The sequence below is a fragment of the Stegostoma tigrinum genome, chromosome 5, assembly GCF_030684315.1.
Source record: "Stegostoma tigrinum isolate sSteTig4 chromosome 5, sSteTig4.hap1, whole genome shotgun sequence".
In the NCBI taxonomy this organism is placed as follows: domain Eukaryota; kingdom Metazoa; phylum Chordata; class Chondrichthyes; order Orectolobiformes; family Stegostomatidae; genus Stegostoma; species Stegostoma tigrinum.
The window spans coordinates 110,935,822-110,957,666 of NC_081358.1; the positions used below are offsets into that span (position 1 = coordinate 110,935,822).

Sequence of the window (21,845 nt, forward strand, 5' to 3'; positions counted from 1 at the left end):
AACAATACTCAATGTGAACTCCCGGACAAAAAAACGCCAGTCTTCATTGCCTAGTAGAACAACACAAGGTAGCATTCCAACAGCCTAAGGCTGACACCTAAAGACAAATCTGGGCATTGAAGGGCAAGCAATAGGAAGAAATGGACTGAGATAGAGCTAACACTATGATGGTCATCACAATATATAAAGTGTTGTTTTTTTGAAATGCCTGCACCTTATTTAGACCGAAGTTAGGAGCAAAAATCTCTTTCTTCACGCAAAGGATGGTATCTCTTAAAGATGACAATGCCATGAGCACTGAATAAAATCTTCCAACAACTCATCACGTGTGAATGCATAGTTGCAGTTCATACTCTCCAGGCTATCCCACATCATCCTATGAATATCATGGTGAACCGACATCAATAGGAGAATGGTAACAAGCAATCAAAAAGATGCCAGTCAACCAAGGCCGATCCCAATGGTTCCAACTGAGGTATTTAAGCCTGGTGGCCTTTTGGTCACATCAAGTTGCCATACATCCATCCTATAAATGTTCTACAGAAAAAAATCCTCCCATGCCTTCAGAAATGTGACAGTTGCATCTATCTTCAGGAAGGTAGATAAACCATACTGTGAAAATTATTGAGGTACTTGCTCCTCTTTGGCATCAGATGCACATTCTCCAAAATTGCCTGCTGCTTGTCCTGCAGGGTATTCTCCCAGACACAAAATGTAGGCTTTAGACCTTTCAGAGGAGGATCATATATAGTCTTTGTTGCTAAACAAACCCAAGAGCAGTATTCAGAATACCACCAGGCTTCATTGTCTTTATCCGCCTGAGCAAAGTGTTTGACTCAGTTAATCACAAAGCCTTATGGATCATGCTTGAACATCTGAGAAAAATGTTTAGCGAGGTTACGTAGTAGTTTCCATAGTATTTACAATCTGACAGTGGCTGTTCACCTCCTCAAAGTGCAGTGCCCTTTGGTACCAATATTAAGTAACAGCTTTGATGAAAGATTCTGTTAAATCCATTTATTCCGAACCAGACTGAAACTGACCATTCATGACCTACAGTTTGTTGATGACTAACATGTTGTTGCATCAGATTTATAAGTCACTCTCAGGATCTTTTTAACCCTGCATAAAAGAAAATCAGCTTGTTGTCAAAGCTAAACTTATAAATCAACTCACAAATGGACAGCCAATATTTCACTGCAAAATATGCTAAAGGAGAGGCTCTGGGATATGTGAACAGTTTCCATATCATAAGAGTTTACCACTCTCTAAAGGCCACCATCAATGAGGAGATGCACCATCAGATGAAGGCCAGTTCAACCTTCTGGAATTGTGGAATCATGGAATCATAGAATCCCCACAGGACAGACAGAGGCCATTGAGCCCAGCATCTCTCTGAATAACCATCCCCCAAAAACCCACTCCCCCACCCACTCCCCATGACCCTACATTTACCATAGCTAAACTTCCTAGCCTACACGTCCCTGGACACAATGGGCCAATTTAGCATGGCCCCAACAAATCTGACCTGCACATCTTTTGACTTCCACAGTCAACAAGGTTGAACATTTGAAAATGAGGACCTCTGTGTGCCAACAAAACTCCTGATTTACAAATCAATTTGCCATCACCCTCCTTTACTGGACTGTGCATCAGTGATACATAGAAACACTGGAGAAATTCAAACATCCACTGTTACAATCTCTACATTCAATTAGAAAGACTGTCAAATAAATGCTCGTGTGCTTTTTGGAGCCAGCTCTAAAGCATCCAGGCGAAGATCCTGTAAAATCCACTTTGACAAATTGAACACTGTTCAGATAACCATAAAACATCTCACTATATCTTGTTTTCTCAACTCTCAAATGTACAGCCTTCCAGAAATGCAAAGAAAACTCTGTGAAGATGCTCTGAAACTGTCAGTGAATGGCAGTAGTACTGCTGCTAATGACTGGGAGGAGCTCACTCATAACCGGTCAAACTGTTGACAGTTTATCCATCAAGCTGCATCATGCTTTGTGTCATAAAGTCTAATTGATGAGGCAGAGCTGCAGCAGAAAGGAAAAAGAAAGCAAGTTATACTACTTGCTGAGGCATTCTGCCCTATGCATCGGGTTGAGAATTGGTCTGCTTAGTCACAGAAAGACTCAGCGCAGAATCTCATAACCTTGATATTGTCCTCAGTTTCATGAAGAATTGTCAATATTAATCAGGCCTGAGGCACTATGACTTTGTTTGATGCCATTGACGTTAGGGAAAGACCCAAAGCAAAATATCAGAATTTGTCATTTTAATACTGTCAATTATTCAGCGAATTGGGTTTCTCTTAACAGGAACAATGAAAAAAAAACTCCCAACCGCATACTTCTCCAACACACTTCCATCCGTTCAGCTGGGCTGGTTCAGTTCAAGTAACTTAACTGAATGGAAGCAACGCAACAGAAATGGACCTTAGATGTTAGAGAAAAAAATAAAGAAGGATCGAGTAGGTCGTGCACAAGATAATATGTTCTCAATGAAAACCACACTCAAGGTTGTTCCAAGTCACAAAGATGTCCCTTCTCAGAGAAGCACAACAAATAAATTCTAAATATTCAAAAAAATACTTTGGGAAGTTAACAAATCCTGATAGTATTATTTCCTCTGCTGGCCTTACAGTCCAGTTCCTGTTCATCTCAGGAAATCTTAAACAGACTGGTGATCCGAGTGACCATTTTCACCAAGTCTATCTGGGTATGGGCAAAGAAGAGCAGGCACCCAGAACAATCAATCCATTCTCACCTCCCCACCCCTGCATTGTGCACAACTTGGAATACTGAATGATTATGTTTAAAGGGAATTTCTGGGTTTTGTAAGAGACAGATGGATCTGAGATGATTGGTGACAGGATGCAGTGGGGAAATAAAATTTAAAGAGGAGCTTTCAAGTGGGAGTGAGCGGGATGATGAATCAGAGGCTTGAGGTGATTTGTTAGTTCCTTGCAATGACTAAAGAGTGATTTGTAGAAAGTGAGGCAGCTGGGGTTTTTGTAATACTGCTCTGTTCCCTCAGCATGCCCTTTTATCCATCTGTAGAACAATACCAGTGGCAAAATCTGTAAGAGCACCTACAAATTGGGCTGTGAAAATGCGTTCACCCAACACCCTGTCAAATCTTAAAGCCTCTTAAGAATGGTCTCTTAGGAATTAAAGGGCACTTACTTTCACGTAATTGGATCAGATCATCTTGTGTGCCTTTGAATTGGCATGAGAGTTTCGTGTTTCTCAGTTGCTTCTTTGCCACACGTATTTCCATAACCTGCCTGCCTTAAGGTGGGTGCCAGGTTAATTTGGAAGGAAGTCAAAGACCCAACAGAAAAACAGTCACATCCAGTTATTTTAAGTGAAATGAACCCTTTCCTCGGGGCTAATACCTTCTAGTCGACATCAGCATCAAGAGATTTGAGCTGACAAGTGGCAAGTAGGATTGATGCCACATAAGCACCAGGCAAAGATCATCTCTTTCAAGCAAGAGAATCTAACTACCATCCTTTACATTCAATGGTATTACCATTGTTAGATCCTTCACTATCAGCTATCCTGAAGGTTAGCATTGACCAGAAACCGAACTGGAACAACCATTTAAATACAGTGGCTAAACAGATCAGCGGCTAGGAAACCTGCAGCAGGTAACTCACCTCCTGACTCCCAAAGCTTGTCTATCATCAATAAAGCCAGAAGTCAGAAGTGTGATGGAATACCCTCCACTTGCCTACATGGGTGGCAGCTCTAACAACACTCAAAGAAGCTTAACACTATCCAGGACCAAGCAGCCTGCTCATTCACATCACGTTCACAAGCACTCAGTAGCAGCCGTGTGTATTGTCTGCAGGATGTGCTACGGAAATTCAGCATGGATCCTTTGATGCACCTTACAAACTCATGACCACTTCCATCTAGAAGGACAAGGGCAGCAGATACCCAGAACCTGAAAGACTCCTCCAAGCCACTCATCATCATGATTCAGAAATGTCATTAGGTTAAAATCCTGCTATTGTTAATAGTATTCTACGTTTACCTGCATCAGATCGGCTGCAGTGGTTCCAGAAAGCAGCTCGCCACCACCTTTTCAAGGGTAATTAGGGATGGGCGATAAATGCTGGCCTAGCCAGCAATGATTTGAACAAAAGTAAAGAGAAAGCTCTGGATTTACAGCAGTGTCTGCCTTCCCTTGTGTCCAATGATTGTTAAGTGTTGCCACAAGGGCACTGAAAAACCAGTGTGTACGAGGAGGACAGCTCTTCACTGTAATTGGAATGCTTTGCAAGGTACTAAGATAGCTGCCACATTGTACAGTGCTCAACTATCCCTCACCCCTCCCCACCCAATAATACTTAACGCTTTAACCAATGTGACAGGATAATTGCTTGATAGTCCATATGCACATGGCTGTGATGCTTCCTCCACAAATCCAATAGACTAGGGCAATCCAGAAAGAACTAAATCCAGAGCGATCGTTCCTTGGGACGTAGTACGCTTTCTGCCAGAGACGTTTGGGTGACTGGATGGGACTGGGGACTCCCTACAATGTGTGTCATAAACTGCTGCCTGCATCATAGTGCTGTTGCTTCATGCTGCTTGACCATGTCAGAGAGGCTTGCACTTTGTGGAGGCAAGGTTAACACTCATCGCGCAAGGAAGATACAGGATGAATACTATCAGGAAGCAAGTTAAGGACAAACACTATAACTGCAAGGGATGAGATAACTGCTGAACGGCTCTATTGACATCTCCACTTACCTGCTATTAAGGGCTTCTCCCTTCCTGGAGAAAAATATGGGCCTAACTGGCCACTGCATAGGACTGCCATGTGCATGCTGGTGGGAACTAAGACCAACAAAGTGAGATTCTACGTGCCCAGGCAATGCCGATGCGCCAAAGGTTTCATGGAGAGGCTAGGGATCGCAGGTGATCCTGGCAGTAGCAGAGAGGGGAATGTCGGGCATGAAAGTCCCTTCTCAGAATTACAGTGAAATGGAACACCAGAATAATCAGGTGCAGCAAACATTCTTGGCGTACAGACATCACTGGCAGTACCACCAGGAGAATATGCCCATGCATTCAACTCAGAAGGGTAATAACAGCTTCCTCCTGGTAACCCAGCTAGGTACTAATGCCAGGCTTCATCTCTTTCTACTTGGTGCTGGTGTGTGACGTGGGCTATGGTGAGATTAAGTGGTAGAGTTGGACGAGATGTTTAGCAAGGACAGTTTGCCATCAGTGACAGTCCATGGCTCTCGTCCTTGTCCATTTCACACTTGCCCCCTCCCCCTTCAAAGATCCCACTGCCTTGCTGCAACATTTAACACACAAAGTCAGCAGCCCTCAGCCCAGTCGAGGGGGATAACCTTCACTGAGTGGATCCCGGGAGAATGGCACTTCTGTATCTGCCATTCCACACAATACCACACAACATTGGAGGATCTGGTATCTATAAGGTTTTCTGATCCTGCACTGGATGCAATGGTCAGATCTACCTCACACTTAGGCCTCCAGGCTGCCACAGCTTGAATACAGTTACTGGAACAAGTTTTACCATTTGACAAAACTTAAGAAAAATACAAGGTGAACACAATAAGATTTGTTTTCCAAGTCTCAAGTACTTGTTTTTTTATTCAATATCAAGTGATACTCTTTTCTTAAGTAGCAACGTGGCATTCAGACAGGTACCCTCATGGGCAATCTATGCTGCTTAAGCGATTCATTAAGTCGTCTGTTGTTCTTTACTTTCAAATTATCAATTTCATCTCGTGGTCTACTGCGGCGTTTTAGATGCACAATCTTCCTTACTCTTCTCCTGTAAGTATTATGACGGGGCTTACGACTAACCCGCCTTCCTCTTCTTCGACACCTTGTTTTACGCAACCGTCTCCCATATCGTTTACGTGGACGACTGCGTCTGTTGCGATATCTTGACTTGGTCATGGCTCTCTGATTTGCAATTCGGTTTGTATTCTATCTCACTGATTTGAGATTTTCAATTGAGACTTGGCACCTGTAGGCAGCTTTTAATACCTGCAACCACGATTGTTGAATGACAGGATTGCCATGTAGGCTATGAGCTACCATATTTGGTGTGCATTATGACAGAGCCTAATAAGGTAGTTTTATTTACGACCAATGGCTGATCACATGACCTACATCATTAGCACCCATTGGATAATACTTGTTGGATTTGATAGTTTGGATGCCGCTTTCTTACCATATATAGACATAGATTGCGCATTGGTATTTCGAAGAATATCCACAGTCTCAATATTGTTGCCTGTGCTCAGGCCTCTGTACATCCATGCTGCCAATTAGGTACTGTGTGACCTAGATCCATCTCTAGCTCAGCTGGGACACACCTCTTTGTTTGAGCTGTCCTGCATAGTCTGGGACAAGCTCAATCCTCCCTGAGGCACCGATTAGCATTCACTTGCATTACTCTGCCAAGATATGCCATGAAAACATCATCAGCATCACCCTACCCCAGCAGACCCAACTAGCCACCATGTCACACAAGCTTGTTTGCCCAGATGGTATTTGTTCTGTAATGTATTGCAGTTTTGCACAGATATTATCTATAAAGGGCTGATGTCCTCTCAAAACTTTAGCTAGACTGGTGAGCTAGGTTCTCAAACAATCTGTTGCACATCTGAAAAATATAGCCATAGTCCTGAGGCAATTAACATAGCACACATTTGATTTCTCCTCACTGATCTAAATTAGGAAACATCATCTCTAGTCCATTTTATTTCTCCTTAAGGATCTAAATTAGGAAACTTCATAAACTTGGTCTCTAGTCCATCTATGGTACGTGCTTATGTAGAGACTGATTAATGCTCAAATTAAATGATATTGCATTACCTCACTGTAAGTGGTGAGGATGTTTGTCATCCTCACCACTTACAGTGAGGTAATGCAATAACATTTAATTTGAGCATTAATGCGTTGCAGTTTATTTTTAAGGTGATGATCCTCCGGACATGGATAGTAGGGATAAAACTCACAAAAGGGTGTTTACACAACCACACATAGTCCTCTCACAAAAGGGTGTTTACACAACCACACAGTCCTCAATGGAGAATATAGCCATAGTCCTGAGGCAATGAACATGGCACACATTTGTTATCTCCTCACTGATCTAAATTAGGAAACATCTCTAGTCCACCTATGGCATGTGCTCATTAAATTGAGAAAATTTAATGCTTAGTATTGCATTACCTCACTGTAAGTGGTGAGGATGACAATGTCTTGTAGGATGACTTAAAATCCCTCATAAAAATTCAGGCTCAGCAGTTGATAGGGAAGGCAATTTTTCTTTTTGTTCGTGGGATGAGGGTATCACTGGCCAGGCAGTATTTATTGCCTATCCCTAATTGCCCAGAGTAAACCATATTGCTGTGGGTCTGGAATCACATACAGGCCAGACCAGGTAAGGATGGTAGTTTTTCCTAAAGGATGTTAATGAACCAGATGTGTTTTCCTGACATGATGCAAGTTCAATTCATGAGATGAGGGTGCTGCTGGTTAGGCAACATTTATTGTCCATTCCTAATTGGCCGGGGGCAGTTAAAGAGTCAACCATATTGCTGTGGGTCTGAAGTCACATGCAGGCCAGACCAGGTAAGGATGGCAGTTTCCTTCCTAAAGGACATTATAGTGATACAAATGGGTTTTACCCCATAACATTATTGGGTCTCCCAGCAATAATATCACTAGGCCTTGCTCAGGGGTCCATAGAATACTTGATTGTCAATGGGAAGTGGTTAGATGACCATATTGCCCATAATCTAGGGCATGGGCAATATGGCCGTCTAGCCACCTCCCATTGACAAATCAGGTATTCTATGGGCCCCTGAGCAAGGCCTAATGATATTAATGCTGGGAGACCCTATGAACAAAATGAGCCACACACATGTTAGTTCTTTCAAATCTTTCAAGTACTTGTAGGCGTTTTATTCAATTTGAATCAGTGAAACACGGGTGTGAAGTAGCGAAGATGCATTCAAATAAAATTCCCTTCAAGTACAAGTCGGCCTTGTGCACATTTCCTTTAGCACATGCTAGCTCAAAACATGATTCTATTTCTTTGTGGTCTATTGTAGCTTCTTAACAACGTCTTGCAGCTCTTCTGCGATGAACAAGATGAGCTCTGACAATAGTACTAGATCTTTGTTTGCACGCCCGCTTCTTCCGCTTGCACGCATTCCTGCGCCTGCGCCTGCGCTTGCGCCCACACCCCTTCATGGTTCAGAGTTCAACCACTGACTTTCCTTGGATCATCCACATCTCCAGTTTTATAGTCTTTTTACTTGGGTGATCAATTATGATGTCAATGTTATTTTGAAATTTGGCTACTGCCTTATAAGGTCAATGTTTGACGTTAGACATGGGGTGTCCATTGTTGGTTGAGTTGCAAAGTGAATATCACTACCTTAAAAAGTATCGTTGTGTGAAAGTGTTGCAGTTTATTTTTAAGGTGATGATCCTCCAGGCATGGATAGTAAGGGTAAAACTCACAAAAGGATGTTTACACAACCACAATATACACTTTGGATTGTTCAGTGTAATCTGGGCTTTGTCGGTATTCATAGAGCTCATGGAATATTTGACAAGTTTCTTTGCAGCTCGTAACATTTCCCTTATCTAGTTGGATGCATTTGTACATAATGGGAGCCCTGAGATGGTTGTAAATGCGCAGGAAGGCATTTGTTCAAAAACAGAAAATGCTGGAAAAACTCAGCAGGTCTGGCAGCATCTGCTGAGAGAAGTCAGACAATTAAGGGCCAGTAACCCCTCCTCAGAACTCAATTTTGAAGGATCCCTGGGCCCATAACATTAACTCTGTTTTATTTCTCTCCTTAGACACTGCCACACCTGCTGAGCTTCTCTAGCAACCTTTGTTCTTGTTTTAGATTTCCAGCATCTTCAGTTCTTTTGTTTTTTTTTCAGTTTGATTACAATTGATTTTACATCCATCTACCTTTTGTCATGTATGCCTCTGAAATAATGCTTATCCAAATGGAGAGCCCACATTTCTCTGACCTTTTCTGAGAACTGTTAACCTGAATTTCAGAAATTGCTGAAAAAGCTCAGCAGGACTGGCAACATCTGTGAAGAAAAGATCAGAGTTAACGTTTTGGGTCCAGTGACCTTTCCTCAGAGGAATGGTTCTGAGGAACAGGTCACCAGACTCGAAACATTAACTTTGATCTTTTCTTCACAGATGCTGCCAGACTTGCTGAGCTTTTCCAGCGACTTCTGTTTTTGCTCCTGATTTACAGCATCCGCAGTTCTTTCAGTTTTTAACTTGAATTTCAGCCTTGTTTCTGTTATACACTATTGAATAATTTCTTTGCAGCTTCATTATTTGCTACTCTACAGGTTCTTTAATTCTCAATTTTTCACAAAACGCACTTTCCCTCTCAGTTTTTAAATATGGTGAAATTTTCTGCATTGTTAAATACGCGAGAGTGAGTCATCTCAGGTTCTGGAGAAACTCAGCAGATCTGGCAGCATCTTTGTAGAGAGAAAGATTAAATGTTTCGAGTTTGGTATGACTATGATAGGGTTAAGGTTAACTCTTTCTCTCTCGACAGACAGTGACCAGATAAATCTGTTTTTGTGCTGTCTTTTGAGGGATCGATATTGGGCAAATCATCCGGGATTTTTGTGTTCAAGTGTTATGACCTTTGCACGTGGCCAACCTATCTTTAAAGTTCTTGTCTGAATGCTAACATTTTCAGCGTGGATCAATCCTAAAGCCAGCAGGCACCCTTTTACATACAAATAAGAAACAAGAGAAGACAACACAGCCCTTCTTTGCCATTTCACCTTATCTGCCTCAAATGTAAAATTATCATTTGATCCCATGTCTACCGCTGTTCGTGGAAGAGAGTTCCGAGCATCTACCACGTTTTGTGTGTCGACGTGCTTCCTAACATCTTTCTTAATGGTCTGGCCCTAATTCTCAGACTAGGCCTGGTTTTAAAAGCCCCAACCAGTGAAAATAGTTTATCCATTCTGTCTTTTCCTATTAACATCCTGAAGACTTAATCAGATCACCCCTTAACATTCCAGGTTCTCGAGAAAATGGGCTGCATTTTTATTATTTATTCCCATAACTTGTAAACCTGTGTTGAACTCCCCCCAGGGCTAAAACAACCTTCCTGAAGTGTAGTATCTTGATCTGCTCACAGTGCTCCAAGTGGGGTCTAACCAGGATTTTGTATAGCTGCAGCATAACCTCTGCATCCTTATGCTCCAGTCCTCTAGATATAAAGGGAAGCATTCCATTAGTTTTCTTGATTATTGTCTGCACCTATTTGTGGCATTTTAATGATCTATTTAACCACCTGACCACTGAGTCTCTTTAGATGTCCACTATTTTTAACTTCATACCATGTGGACAATACCCTGATCTGTCCTTCCTCAGTACAAAATAGATTATCTCACACTTGCTGACAGTGAACTCCATCTGCTACCATTTTTCCCTAGTCTATCAACATCTCTCTGTTATTTCATGCTTTTGTGTACACTGTCTACATGCCACCTAACTTTGTGTCATTAGCAAATGTGAATATATGGCTTTGTATGCCAATACCAAATCATTAATCAGTAATTGTCAGTGGCAATTCTAGGCTTCCAGAGATTATTGAGAGTCTAGCCGAGAACGCAGAAGGCAGCCATGGTTCATGGGTCTCAACAATAATGATTACGATTATCATCCTTTGCAGCAGGGACCGTGTCTTGGGCAGGAGAAAGCAGCAAGACAAAGAGGGTCATGCCCACAGCAGGGAAGCAGTGCCACAGGAGACAGCACCTCTGCCAACACAAAGGCACTGAAATTTGTGCCCTCGTCTCAGAAGACTGCGCACCCTACCACTTTGCCTCATTTGTAATTTTCTCATTGAAAGAAAAAAAAGTCTCCAAAACTCAAAAATGCACCTTTCGCTTGCAGGTCTGTTTTTGTTTTAAACCAGAAGCTGTAAGTACTTCACAGTTACCAGCTCATGACTCTGGGAGCAAGAGCAGATTCTTCTTCATTCATGGCACTGAGAGCAAGAATCACTGTAATGTTGTTCAATATCCTAGCTCAGCTCTGGGCAACAAGGGATATACCATGGATCAATATCTATTCCATCCTTCATGTGACTTACGCGGCCCTACAGTCAAAGCCAAATACTGGTAAGGCCCATCAACAAGCCACATCTATGTTTCAGGTATTTTCCCCTTTAGTGTCACAGAGACCAAGCACACTTTTTCACCTATTAAATGCGCAAGGACTTGCACTCTGGGTGTTCAGCCACCCATTTCCACTTGTGATTAGTGTAGAGTGAGCACGAAATAATGACAGGGAATGGAGCTCATCAGAACTGGGCTCTGCCTCATCACCAGATCAGCCACCTTGCCCACCACCACCACCACACCACCCCCCCGCCAAAAATTGCCCAACGAGAATCTCCACATTCCCTTTAACCTTGCGTTATTGAGACAGCCCATTTCACCACGCCACCCCAATGTGGAGACCCACCACGTTGCACTTCCTTCCTTGCTGATACCTGAACATCCATCGTCACAATGGAGGCCGTGGTAATGCCTTCCACAGACTCTGCTAGAGCTGCTGAGTTTCTCAAGTGATTCCTGTTTTATTTTGTTTCTTTTAAATCCTTCTCCCACGTCCTGTTACACTGTTCCACATACCCACCGTCATTATGCATGACCCCCACCTCAACATACGTCTCTGCTACCCACACGCCCAGCTTCGAATGCTGCATCCCCTTACGGCAACAATCACCCGTTGCCATTTAATGCACGGACTCCCAAGGCTATATATGCTCCAGACCACTGACCAACCTCAAAGGAAGGATTGGCCAGGCCCCTGACTGTGTCTTGGCAGCTCCCCTACATAGACTCAATGCCTTGTTTTCCACAGCCATCTGTGGCAATGCATTCTGCACATTAACAGCCGTCTGGCTGAAAAAATATCTCATCTCAGTTCAAAAGGGTTTTCCTTTCACTCTGAGGCTATCCCCTCAGATGCTAGTCTCTCCGACCAGTGGAAATATCTTCTCCACTTCCATTCTACCCAGGCTTCAGCATTTTGCAAGTTTCAAGGAGAGCCCACCCCATCCTTCTAAGCACCATCGACTCAAACACTCTACATGTGACAAGCCCTTCATACCCAGGATCGTTCTTGTGAACCTCCTCTGGCCCCCCTCCAATGTCAATACATCCTTCCTTAGATAGAGGGCCCAAAACTCCTCACAATATTCCAGATGCGGCCTAACAGGATATTTAGAAAGCATCAGCAGTATATCCCTGCTCTTCTATTCAAGTTCTCTTGAAATAAATGTTAACATTGCATTTGTCTTCCTAACATCTGAATCTGCATGTTAACTTTAACAGAATCCTGAATTTAGGATTCCTAAGTCCTTTTGTGCTTCAGATTTTTGAAGCCGCCTCAATTATTCTTCCTGAAGTACATGACATCACAATTTCCCATATTGTATCCATCTGCCACTTATTTCCCCTGACCTGTCCAAGTCCTTCTACAGCCTCCCAGCTTCCTCAACTTTGCCTGTCCCTGTACCTACCCTTGTGTCATCTATAAATGTAGCAATATGCCGTCAGTTCCTTTGTCCAGCTTGTTCACGCGTAACATGAATAGTTGTGACCCCAGTACTGACCCTGTGGAACCCCATTCTGAAAGGGATGCCGTAATTCCCATGCTGTACCTTCTGCCAGTCAGTCAATCCTCTATCCATTGCCACTACCTTCCCCCGAACTCTGTGGACTTGCGGCACCTAGTCAAAAGCATTCTAGAAACCCAGATAGATCATGTCCACTGGCTTCTAGCTTGTTTGTTACATCTTCAACAAATCCCAAGGCACGACCTTCCCTGAATGAAGCTGTGCTGATTCAGCCATATTTTATCACGCACTTCCAAGCACTCTGCAATTTCATTCTTAATAATGGACTCCAAAAATTTTACCAACAACTGAAGTCAGGCTAACCAGTCTATAATTTACTGCCTTCTGCCTGCCTCCCTTCTTAAGCAGGAGGGTTATATTAACCATTTCCCCATAAAGGGTTATGGGGATAAAGTGGGTAAAAGTGTTGTAAATGGCACAGTCAAACATGACCATATTAAATGGTGAGGCAAGCTTAATAAGCTGAATGTTCCTAGATGGTGGCATAGTGACTAATAATCAGGGGCCCAGGCTAATGCTATGAACACAGGGTCAAATCCCACCTGAGTAATTTGGGGAATTTAAGCTCAACGAATTAACCTGAATTATGAAATTAGAATCATAAAATCCATAGAAACCCCATAGTATGCAAGCAGGCCATTTGGCCCATCCAGTCCCCACAACCCTCCCACCCAGATCCACCCTATCCCTATAACCCTGCATTTCGCATGGCTAATCCACCTAGCCTGCACATTCCTGCACATTATGGGCCAATTTGGCATGGCCAATCCACCTTAACCTGCACATCTTTGGGTTGTGGGAGGAAACAGGAGCACCTGGAGGAAAGCCATGCAGATATGGGGAGAATGTGCAAACTTCACACAGATAGTTGCCTGAGGGTGGAATTGAACCCAGGCCCCTGGTGCTGTGAAGCAGCAGTACTAACTACTGAGCCACTGTGTCAGAGATAATGGGAACTGCAGATGCTGGAGATTCCAAGATAATAAAATGTGAGGCTGGATGAACACAGCAGGCCAAGCAGCATCTCAGGAGCACAAAAGCTTTTGTGCTCCTGAGATGCTGCTTGGCCTGCTGTGTTCATCCAGCCTCACATTTTATTATACTGAGCCACTGTGTTGCCCCTAAAACTCCTCCACGTGAGGCAATTAGTCTCAGTGATAGCAATTATGACAAACATGATGGCTTGTAAAAATAATTTGGTTCAATGGAGAGTGCAGGAGGGCATGACAGGAGCAGCACCAGGCATACATGAACATGAGGTGTCAACCTGGTGAAGCAACCAGGCAGAACTACTTGCATGCCAAGCAGCAAGTGATAGACAGAGCTAAGTGATCTCATAACCAACAGATCAGGTCTAAGCTCTGCAGTCCTGTCATATCCAGTCATGAGTGGTGGTGGATGATTAAACAACGCACTGGAGGAGGAGGCTTCACAAATATCCCCATCCTCAATGATGGAATAGCCCAGAACATTAGTGCAAAAGATAAGGCTGAAGCTTTTGCAGTGATCTTCAGGCAGAAGTGCCGAGTGGATGATCCATCTCAGCCTCCTCCAGTGATCCCCAGCATCACAGACATGCTCACAGTGTTCTGACGAAGGGTCACCGGATCCGAAATGTTAACTCTGTTTTTTCCTTCACAGATGCCGCCTGAGACCTGCTGAGCTTTTTCAGCAACTTTGTTTTTGTTTGTGATTTACAGCATCTGCAGTTCTTTCAGTTTTTATCACAGATACCAGTTTTCAGCCAATTTGATTCACTCCATGTGATATCAAGAAACGATTGGAGGCACTGGATAGTGCAAAGGCTATGGGTCCTGACAACATTCCGGCAATAGTACTGAAGATTTGTGCTCCAGAAATTGCTGTTCCCTTAGCCTAGCTGTTCCAGTACAGTTACAACACCGACATCTGCCAATAATGTGGAAAATTGTCCAAGTATATCTTGTACATAAAAAGCAGGACAAATCAAACCCATCAAATTACCACCCCATCAAACTGTTGTTAATCATTAGTAAAGTGATGGAAAGCATCGTCAACAGTGTTATCAAGCAGCATCTGCTTGACACTAACCTGCTCAGTGATGCCCAGTTTGGGTTCTGCCAGGGCTACCCAGCTACTGACCTCATTGCAGCTTTGATTCAAACATGGACAAAAGAGCTAAATTGCAGAGGTGAGGTGAGAGTGACAGCACTTGACATCAAGGCTGCATTTGACCAAGTGTGACATCACAGAGCCCTAGCAACATTGGAATCAATGGGCATCAGGGGGCGAATGCTCCAGTGGTTGGAGTCATACCTGGCACTTAGAAAGATGGTTGTGGTTGTTGGAGGCCAGTCATCTCAGCTCCAGGACATCTCTGCAAGTGTTCTTCAGGTCATGTACTGGACCCAACCATCTTCAGCTGCTTCATCAATGACCCTCTCCATCATAAGATCAGAAGTGGGGATGCTCGCCAATGATTGTACAATGCTCAGCAGCATTCACACCTCCTCAGACACTGAAGCAGTCCATACCCAAAGTGACATTTGTGCCACGCAAATGCCAGGCAATGACCATCACCAATAAGAGACAATCTAACCACCACCTCTTGACATTTAATGGTGTCATATTCACTGAATCTCTACTATCAACATCCTAGCAGTTACCATTGATCAGAAACTCAACTGGATTCAGCACATAAATGCAGTGGCTACAAGAGCACATCAGAGGCTAGGAAAACTGCGTCATATAACTCACTTCCTGACTCCTCAAAGCCTGTCCACCATTTACAAGGCACGAGCCAGGAGTGTGATGGAATACTGGAGCCCCAAAAACACTCAAGAAGCTAGTCTCCATCCAGGACGCACTACCTGCTTGATTTGTACTATGTTCATAAGCATCCACTCCCTCCACCACCAACGCTCTAGAAGCAGTATGTGCTATCTACAAGATGCACTGCAGAAATTCATCAAAGATCCTCAGACAGCAACTTCCAAACCCACAACGATTTCCATCTAGAAGGACAAAGGCAGCAGACATACTGGAATGCCACAAACTTTCACTGTCGTTGGGTCACAATCCTGGAATTCTCTCCCAAAGGGCATTGTGGGCCAACCTACAGCAGGTGGGCTGCAGTGATTCAAGAAGGCAGCTCACCACCACCTTCTCAAGGGGCATCCAGGGACAGGCAATGAATGCTAGCCAGCCAGTGATGCCCGCATCCTCCGAAACAAAACTAACCTTCATTTGGGAATGTTATCTGTTTCTACATGACTTAACCTGTATGTGGTGGATGATTGGTAACTGCCCTGTAAAATGGTCTAACAAAGTACTCAGTTCATGGGCAATTACGGACAAGGAACAAACGTTGGGCTGGACAGACACTTGCATCCCTCTGAATAAAAAATGATTTATTTAATGTTAACGTGCTGGAGAGAAACAGTAGCTGCTTTCATTCCAGCCAGTCAAAAAAAATATTTCAAGCTGGAGTCTGAGCATGTTTTTATCTGAATCTATTTGAACAGGTCCTTCTGGTAAATGCCAGAAGGCCAGCCAATCAAGCCTTAATTGTGGACAGAACCTAGTTGGTCTTGAGGATTGCTGTTTGGAACCGGTGCAGGGAGAGGTTGATGGTGTAGTTGAACATGTCTGTCCCCATTCACAGCAGAGCCAATAACATCAGACTGATTGAATAGCAACAGAGTGTAAATGTCACAATGTATTTAACATCCTAAGTGTAGTCTCCCAGTGAGTGACATTTGGAAAACCATCAAGTGGAAAACACGATTCTTGTCCCTTTTCCCCTTATGTGATCACCTTATTATAGTTTTGAGATTGGCCCGTTCCAGAGCTGAATGGTGGGCCCGCAGTTTGTATTGCGCACTGAAGGAAACCCACACCTTGACCAGGTGCATTGAAAGGAAAACATTAGCAACAAAGGATTAGTAAATTACTTCATGGATTAATAAAAAGACAACATTGAAAACAAGGTACACAATGTTTATTTGAAGTTTATTCAAATGGCTGCAGTATATGGTGCAGCAAGAGAACTGTTTCCAGAGATCTTATTACAGTGACATTTTCTTCACAAAATTCATTAATGTTTCTGGATGGTTGCCGAAGTCTGAAATAGTCCAATTTTAACATCTTCTTCTTCTCCTCCTCCTCCTCCTCTTCGGTAATCTTCGGATGTGACGTCGCCTTCGATATGTTTTTGATCTGTCCCTTTTGGCAACGTGCAGCCGACGTAGGTGCCGTCTTCGTAAAAAACAATCTTCTGGTGGTTTTGGTTTACAGTTCGGCATTATTGTGTCTCGCCTTCTTTTGCGTCTGGTTTCGCAGTTTTCTTTTGATGTTTTAGTATTTTTCACAGCTTATAATATATGAGGCATCTATTATGATGTGATAGATTTTTATGAGCTTTCACTGCCTTGTAAGGGATTTGCATCATGGTGTGTTTGACCCTGATTATGATGTAGGTGAGGCATTGCGACCTTATAAGGTCTTGTATGCAGCTAGGATCCCTGTTACTTGTTTTGCTCTTTTTTGATGGTGGGATAAATTTTTGCATTTAGTAAAGAAGGCATTTTAACACTTTGCTCCAGAGTGTCAAGCAGCACCAACATTCCCGAGGTTAAGTAGAGCACAAGCAGCTGCAAAATAAACCTGTCTCTAGTTAATCCTGACCTTTACTGCACCTATTTCTATTTAAAACACAAAGCACATTATTGCCTTTGAATGACATCACGAACTTGGTCCCAAATTAGGAGCCGTTTTGCATTATGGACTCACATCCGCTAGGAAAAGTGTTGAAGATGCCTATTTCACAGAAGACCCTTTAACCAGCTAAGAGTGGCCTCCCACTTTTCTGGCTAGGCTCCTGAAATAGGTTACACAATTGAAAAGACATTCAAATGACTAGCAGTGCCCTTCCTTGTCTATAAACATTTGTCATTTTTAGAGAGTTTGATATATCATGCCAGGTGATTACTTTCAGTTTTAGGCTTATTGCTCAAGTGGAAAAATTATTCGTTTTTGCACTCTTTCCAAGGTCTTAGTTTCGTTCTGAAAGAGCAGCACCTAGAATCATACACAACAATGAAAGCCTTACCAGAACCTTGTAAAGGTTTAGCCAAATTTCCTGTTACTCTAATCCCTCTATTTGTAAATCTCCGTGCCCTATATCCTTTCTTAGCTTCCTTTTGGAAAGCTAATGGCATACTGGCCTTCATAGCAAGAGGATTTGAGTATAGGAGTGGAAATGTCTTGCTGCAGTTATACAGGGCCTTGGTGAGTCCACACCTCATGTATTGTGTACAGCTTTGGTCTCCTAATCTGAGGAAAGATATTCTTGCTAAAGAGGGAGTTCAGCAAAGATTCACCAGACTGATTCCCGGAATTGTAGGATTAACAAAAGAAGAATGGGTCAACTGGGCTTGTACTCACTGGAAGGGAAGAATGAGGGGGAATCTCATAGAAACATATAAAATCCTGATGGGACTGGATAGGGTAGATGCAGGAAGAATGTTCCTGATATTGGGGAACTCCAGACGTGTGGGTTCCAGTCTAAGAATAAGGGATCAGCCATTCAGCACTGGGATGAGGAAGAATTTCTTCACTCAGAGAGTTGGAAACCTATAGAATTCACTACCAGAGCAGGCTGTTGGAGCTGGTTCATTAGATATTTTCAAGAAGTTAGCACAGTGGCTCAGTGGCTAGCACTGCCGTCTCATAGTGGTTAGCACTGCTGTCTCACAGTGCCAGGGACCCAGGTTCAATTCCACCCTTGGGCAACTGTCTGTATGGAGTTTGCACATTCTCCCTGTGTTTGTGTGGGTTTCCTCTGGGTGCTCTGGTTTCCTCCCACAGTCCAAAGATGTGCAAGTTAGGTGGATTGGCCATGCTGAATTTCCCATAGTGTTCAGGGATGTGTAGATTAGACGGGTTATAGGGAGATGGATCTGGGTGTGATGCTATGTGATTCGGTGTAGACTTGTTGGGCCGAAGGGCCTGTTTGCACACTGTAGGGATTCTATGAAGGAGTTGGGCGTAACCCTTGTGGTTAAAGGAATCAAGGGGTACGGAGAGAAAGAGAAGTTGCTTGATTAGCCATGATCACATTGAATGGTGGTGCAGGCTCGAAGGGCCCAGTGTCCTAGTTCTGCAACTACTTTCAGTTATCATCTTTTTCTGTCACTTTTAGAGATGTGAGTATGTATCACTTGGACCATTTTAAAATCCATTTGAATTATACTGCTTCTCCATCTTGTTCCTCCTAAAGATCATCATTAACACTTCCAGTGAGAATGATTTTGGTGCTTGATAATGGTCACCTCTTGTATACCAACATTACACTGATTCACATTGAACTTTCAATTGGATTTGCCAGGTCCCTGCCCACTTCACAAGTTTATCCTAAAGTCTTGTACATTATTTAATAATCAGGTTTAGTCCTGCTCTCAAGCTTTGAAATTGTACTGTCTACCTCCAAGACATTTATTTACAACAAGAACAGCCATAATATTAGCAATAATAATCATCCTAATAAACCTAATCTGTCTTTTTGATTAAATGAGTGCTCTTTAGGGGAATATAAAAGGCCCCAAGTTACTAATTTTATGACTAATATTTATCTCTCAACCAATGTGACTATAAGCAGAATAACCAGTTGTTATTCCAGTGCTGTCCATGGAAGCTTGTTCTACTCATATTGGTTTTTGCATTTCCTACATTCCAACATTATCCACATTTCATTGTCCATAAATGGACTTGGATGACTTGTGGTTGAGAAAGACGCCATTTAACTGGGGTTTTTTTTTCTGTCTTTAGTACCAGTTACTCCATGGTTCTCTTCAATCAGAAAACCATTCTATTTACTTGCTGTTTCCTATCCCTAAGCCAGTTACATACACAAGTTACCACTGTCCCTGAAATTTCTGTTCTGTTTCTGTTTTCTGAATGAGCCCTTTATGCAATACTTTATCAAATACCATCTGAAAGCCCATGACAATAACTTCAATGTTCTCATAGCCCTCGTTTTAATCTAATCAATCAGCTCAATTCGGTTTTCAGACCTGAATGATATGCCTTTGGCAGATCTGTTCTGGCAGTCCCTTGTTTAACTCATGCATCTTTAAAGGAGAATGGTTATAGTGCTGATTAATGATCAGTCCCAGCATACCCATATTAAACTGATTGTCCTTTCCCCTCCTTTCAACAGGAGTGGTACATTTGTAACCCTTCATTCCTGAGACACCATTACCATGTCTCAGGAAGACTGAAATGTGCATAGAGCTTCTGCCATTTCTCTTAGAACACAACACCCTCTCTCTATCTTAATAAAATGTGAGGCTGGATGAACACAGCAGGCCAAGCAGCATCTCAGGAGCACAAAAGCTGACGTTTCGGCCTCACATTTTATTATCTTGGAATCTCCAGCATCTGCAGTTCCCATTATCTCTGATACTATTTTACCCTCTCTCTATCTACTCTTATTAAGTTATTTACCTCACTTCTCTATTTGTGACGTTAACTTTAGCCACTTCCTTTGTGATGTAAACTCAGCCTTCATTTTGCTTTTTGCTCCTAATATGTCTCACCAACTGTTTTAACTTGTTTTGGCTTTGTATTTGTTACCAAAATACTTTATTTCTCGTTTTTGTTTCTCACTATTCTTTTCTCCTATTCTCCTGGTAGCTGGGGTCTCTGCATTGAAGCAATTGTCTGCTCTGCACAGAAACATCCTTTCATCTCATCCTATATTCCCCACTAGTATCGCTCTGTTCTCTCAACCCCTTTCTCTGAAGCACTATCCATCAACACCATGCCCCCTCCCTGTCCCCCACATCTAATCGCTACATGTTCCCGTATCCTCAATCACTATCCACAAGAAATATAGAAAATAGGAACAAGGCCATTTAGACTTTTGAGACTGCTCCCCCATTCATTGTGATCATGGATGATCGTCCAGCTCTGTTTCTCCCCTTTGATTTCTTTATCCCAAAGAATAATATCAAACTCCTTCATGAAAACCTACAAGGTGTTGACCTCAACCGCTTTCTGTGGCAGAGTATTCATAGGTTCACCACTGTCTGGGTAAAGAAATTTGTCTTCACCCAGTCCTAAATGAACAACTCCACATCCTTAAACCGTGATCCTGGTTCTGGAGTCCCTGGTCATCGGGATCATCCCTGCTGTATCTACCCTGTATAGTCCTGTCAGAATTTGATAGTTTTCTACAAGATCTCCCATCCCCCTCCTCATTCTGACAATGAATATCCCACTTTTCCTTATCTCTAACCCTTTCCTTCACCACTCCTCTTTTTCTTAGAAGTGACAAATGGACCAAAAAAAGTGTTTGAACGATCTGGAAAACCCTTCTGATTCTACTTTCATGGGTTTCTCTGCGTTTTTTCTGAAGAGTAATTCTTTTGAAGGAGACCAGGTTTTGGATGCTGCTCTGTTTAACAGCCAATTAGAAGTGAAAATAACATGGGAAATTGTGATTGTTTCCATGGCTTCGTAAGGAAAAAAAATCTACCTCACTGCACTATTCCTGTGTTTTTCAGAACAAGGATCAGTTACCACTACACTATGCAGCTAGTCGACCCAGTGGTGCACTCAACATTGTTCAGACTCTGCTGAAATTCTCAAACAAAGATGCTCGATTAGTGCAAGATAAGGTAGGTTATGGACAGTCTTCATTATTAATGTTTATAGCTGACTGCAGACCCTATAGTGATTTTCTTTAAAATGTTGACCTTAATATACATATCATCTTGTAGCTTATCCAGTTTTGGATATTCATTAGCTTTCTGTTACTCTCAAATGTAACCTTTGTGCTTATAATTCTCAGTTATTTATCAAGATATTGAACAGTTGAGAATTTGCTGTGATAATATTTCCCAGGTTGCTGACAAGCTTTGCCCCATTAGCCTCATGATTCCTTGGAAGGCAACTGGATCACTGATTGTATGTGGTGTAACCAACCAGATCACTGAATGAATGTGGTGTCACCAAATGGATTACTGATTGAATGCATTGTCACTATGTGAATCACAAATTGGATGTAGTGTCACCAAGTGGATCACTGATTAAAAATGGTGACATGAGGTAGTCACTGAATGAATGT

The 21,845-nt window shown here is 42.7% G+C and overlaps 1 protein-coding gene across 1 annotated transcript in view; it reads left to right on the plus strand.

Annotated features, from left to right (window-relative positions):
- Positions 1–21,845, plus strand: part of trpn1 (transient receptor potential cation channel, subfamily N, member 1) — a 184,938-nt gene that overhangs the window by 50,907 nt on the left and 112,186 nt on the right. Inside the window, exon 4 of the mRNA XM_048528498.2 lies at positions 21,283–21,396. Within this exon, the coding sequence (XP_048384455.1) occupies positions 21,283–21,396 (114 nt within the window). The remainder of the gene's footprint in view (positions 1–21,282; positions 21,397–21,845) is intronic.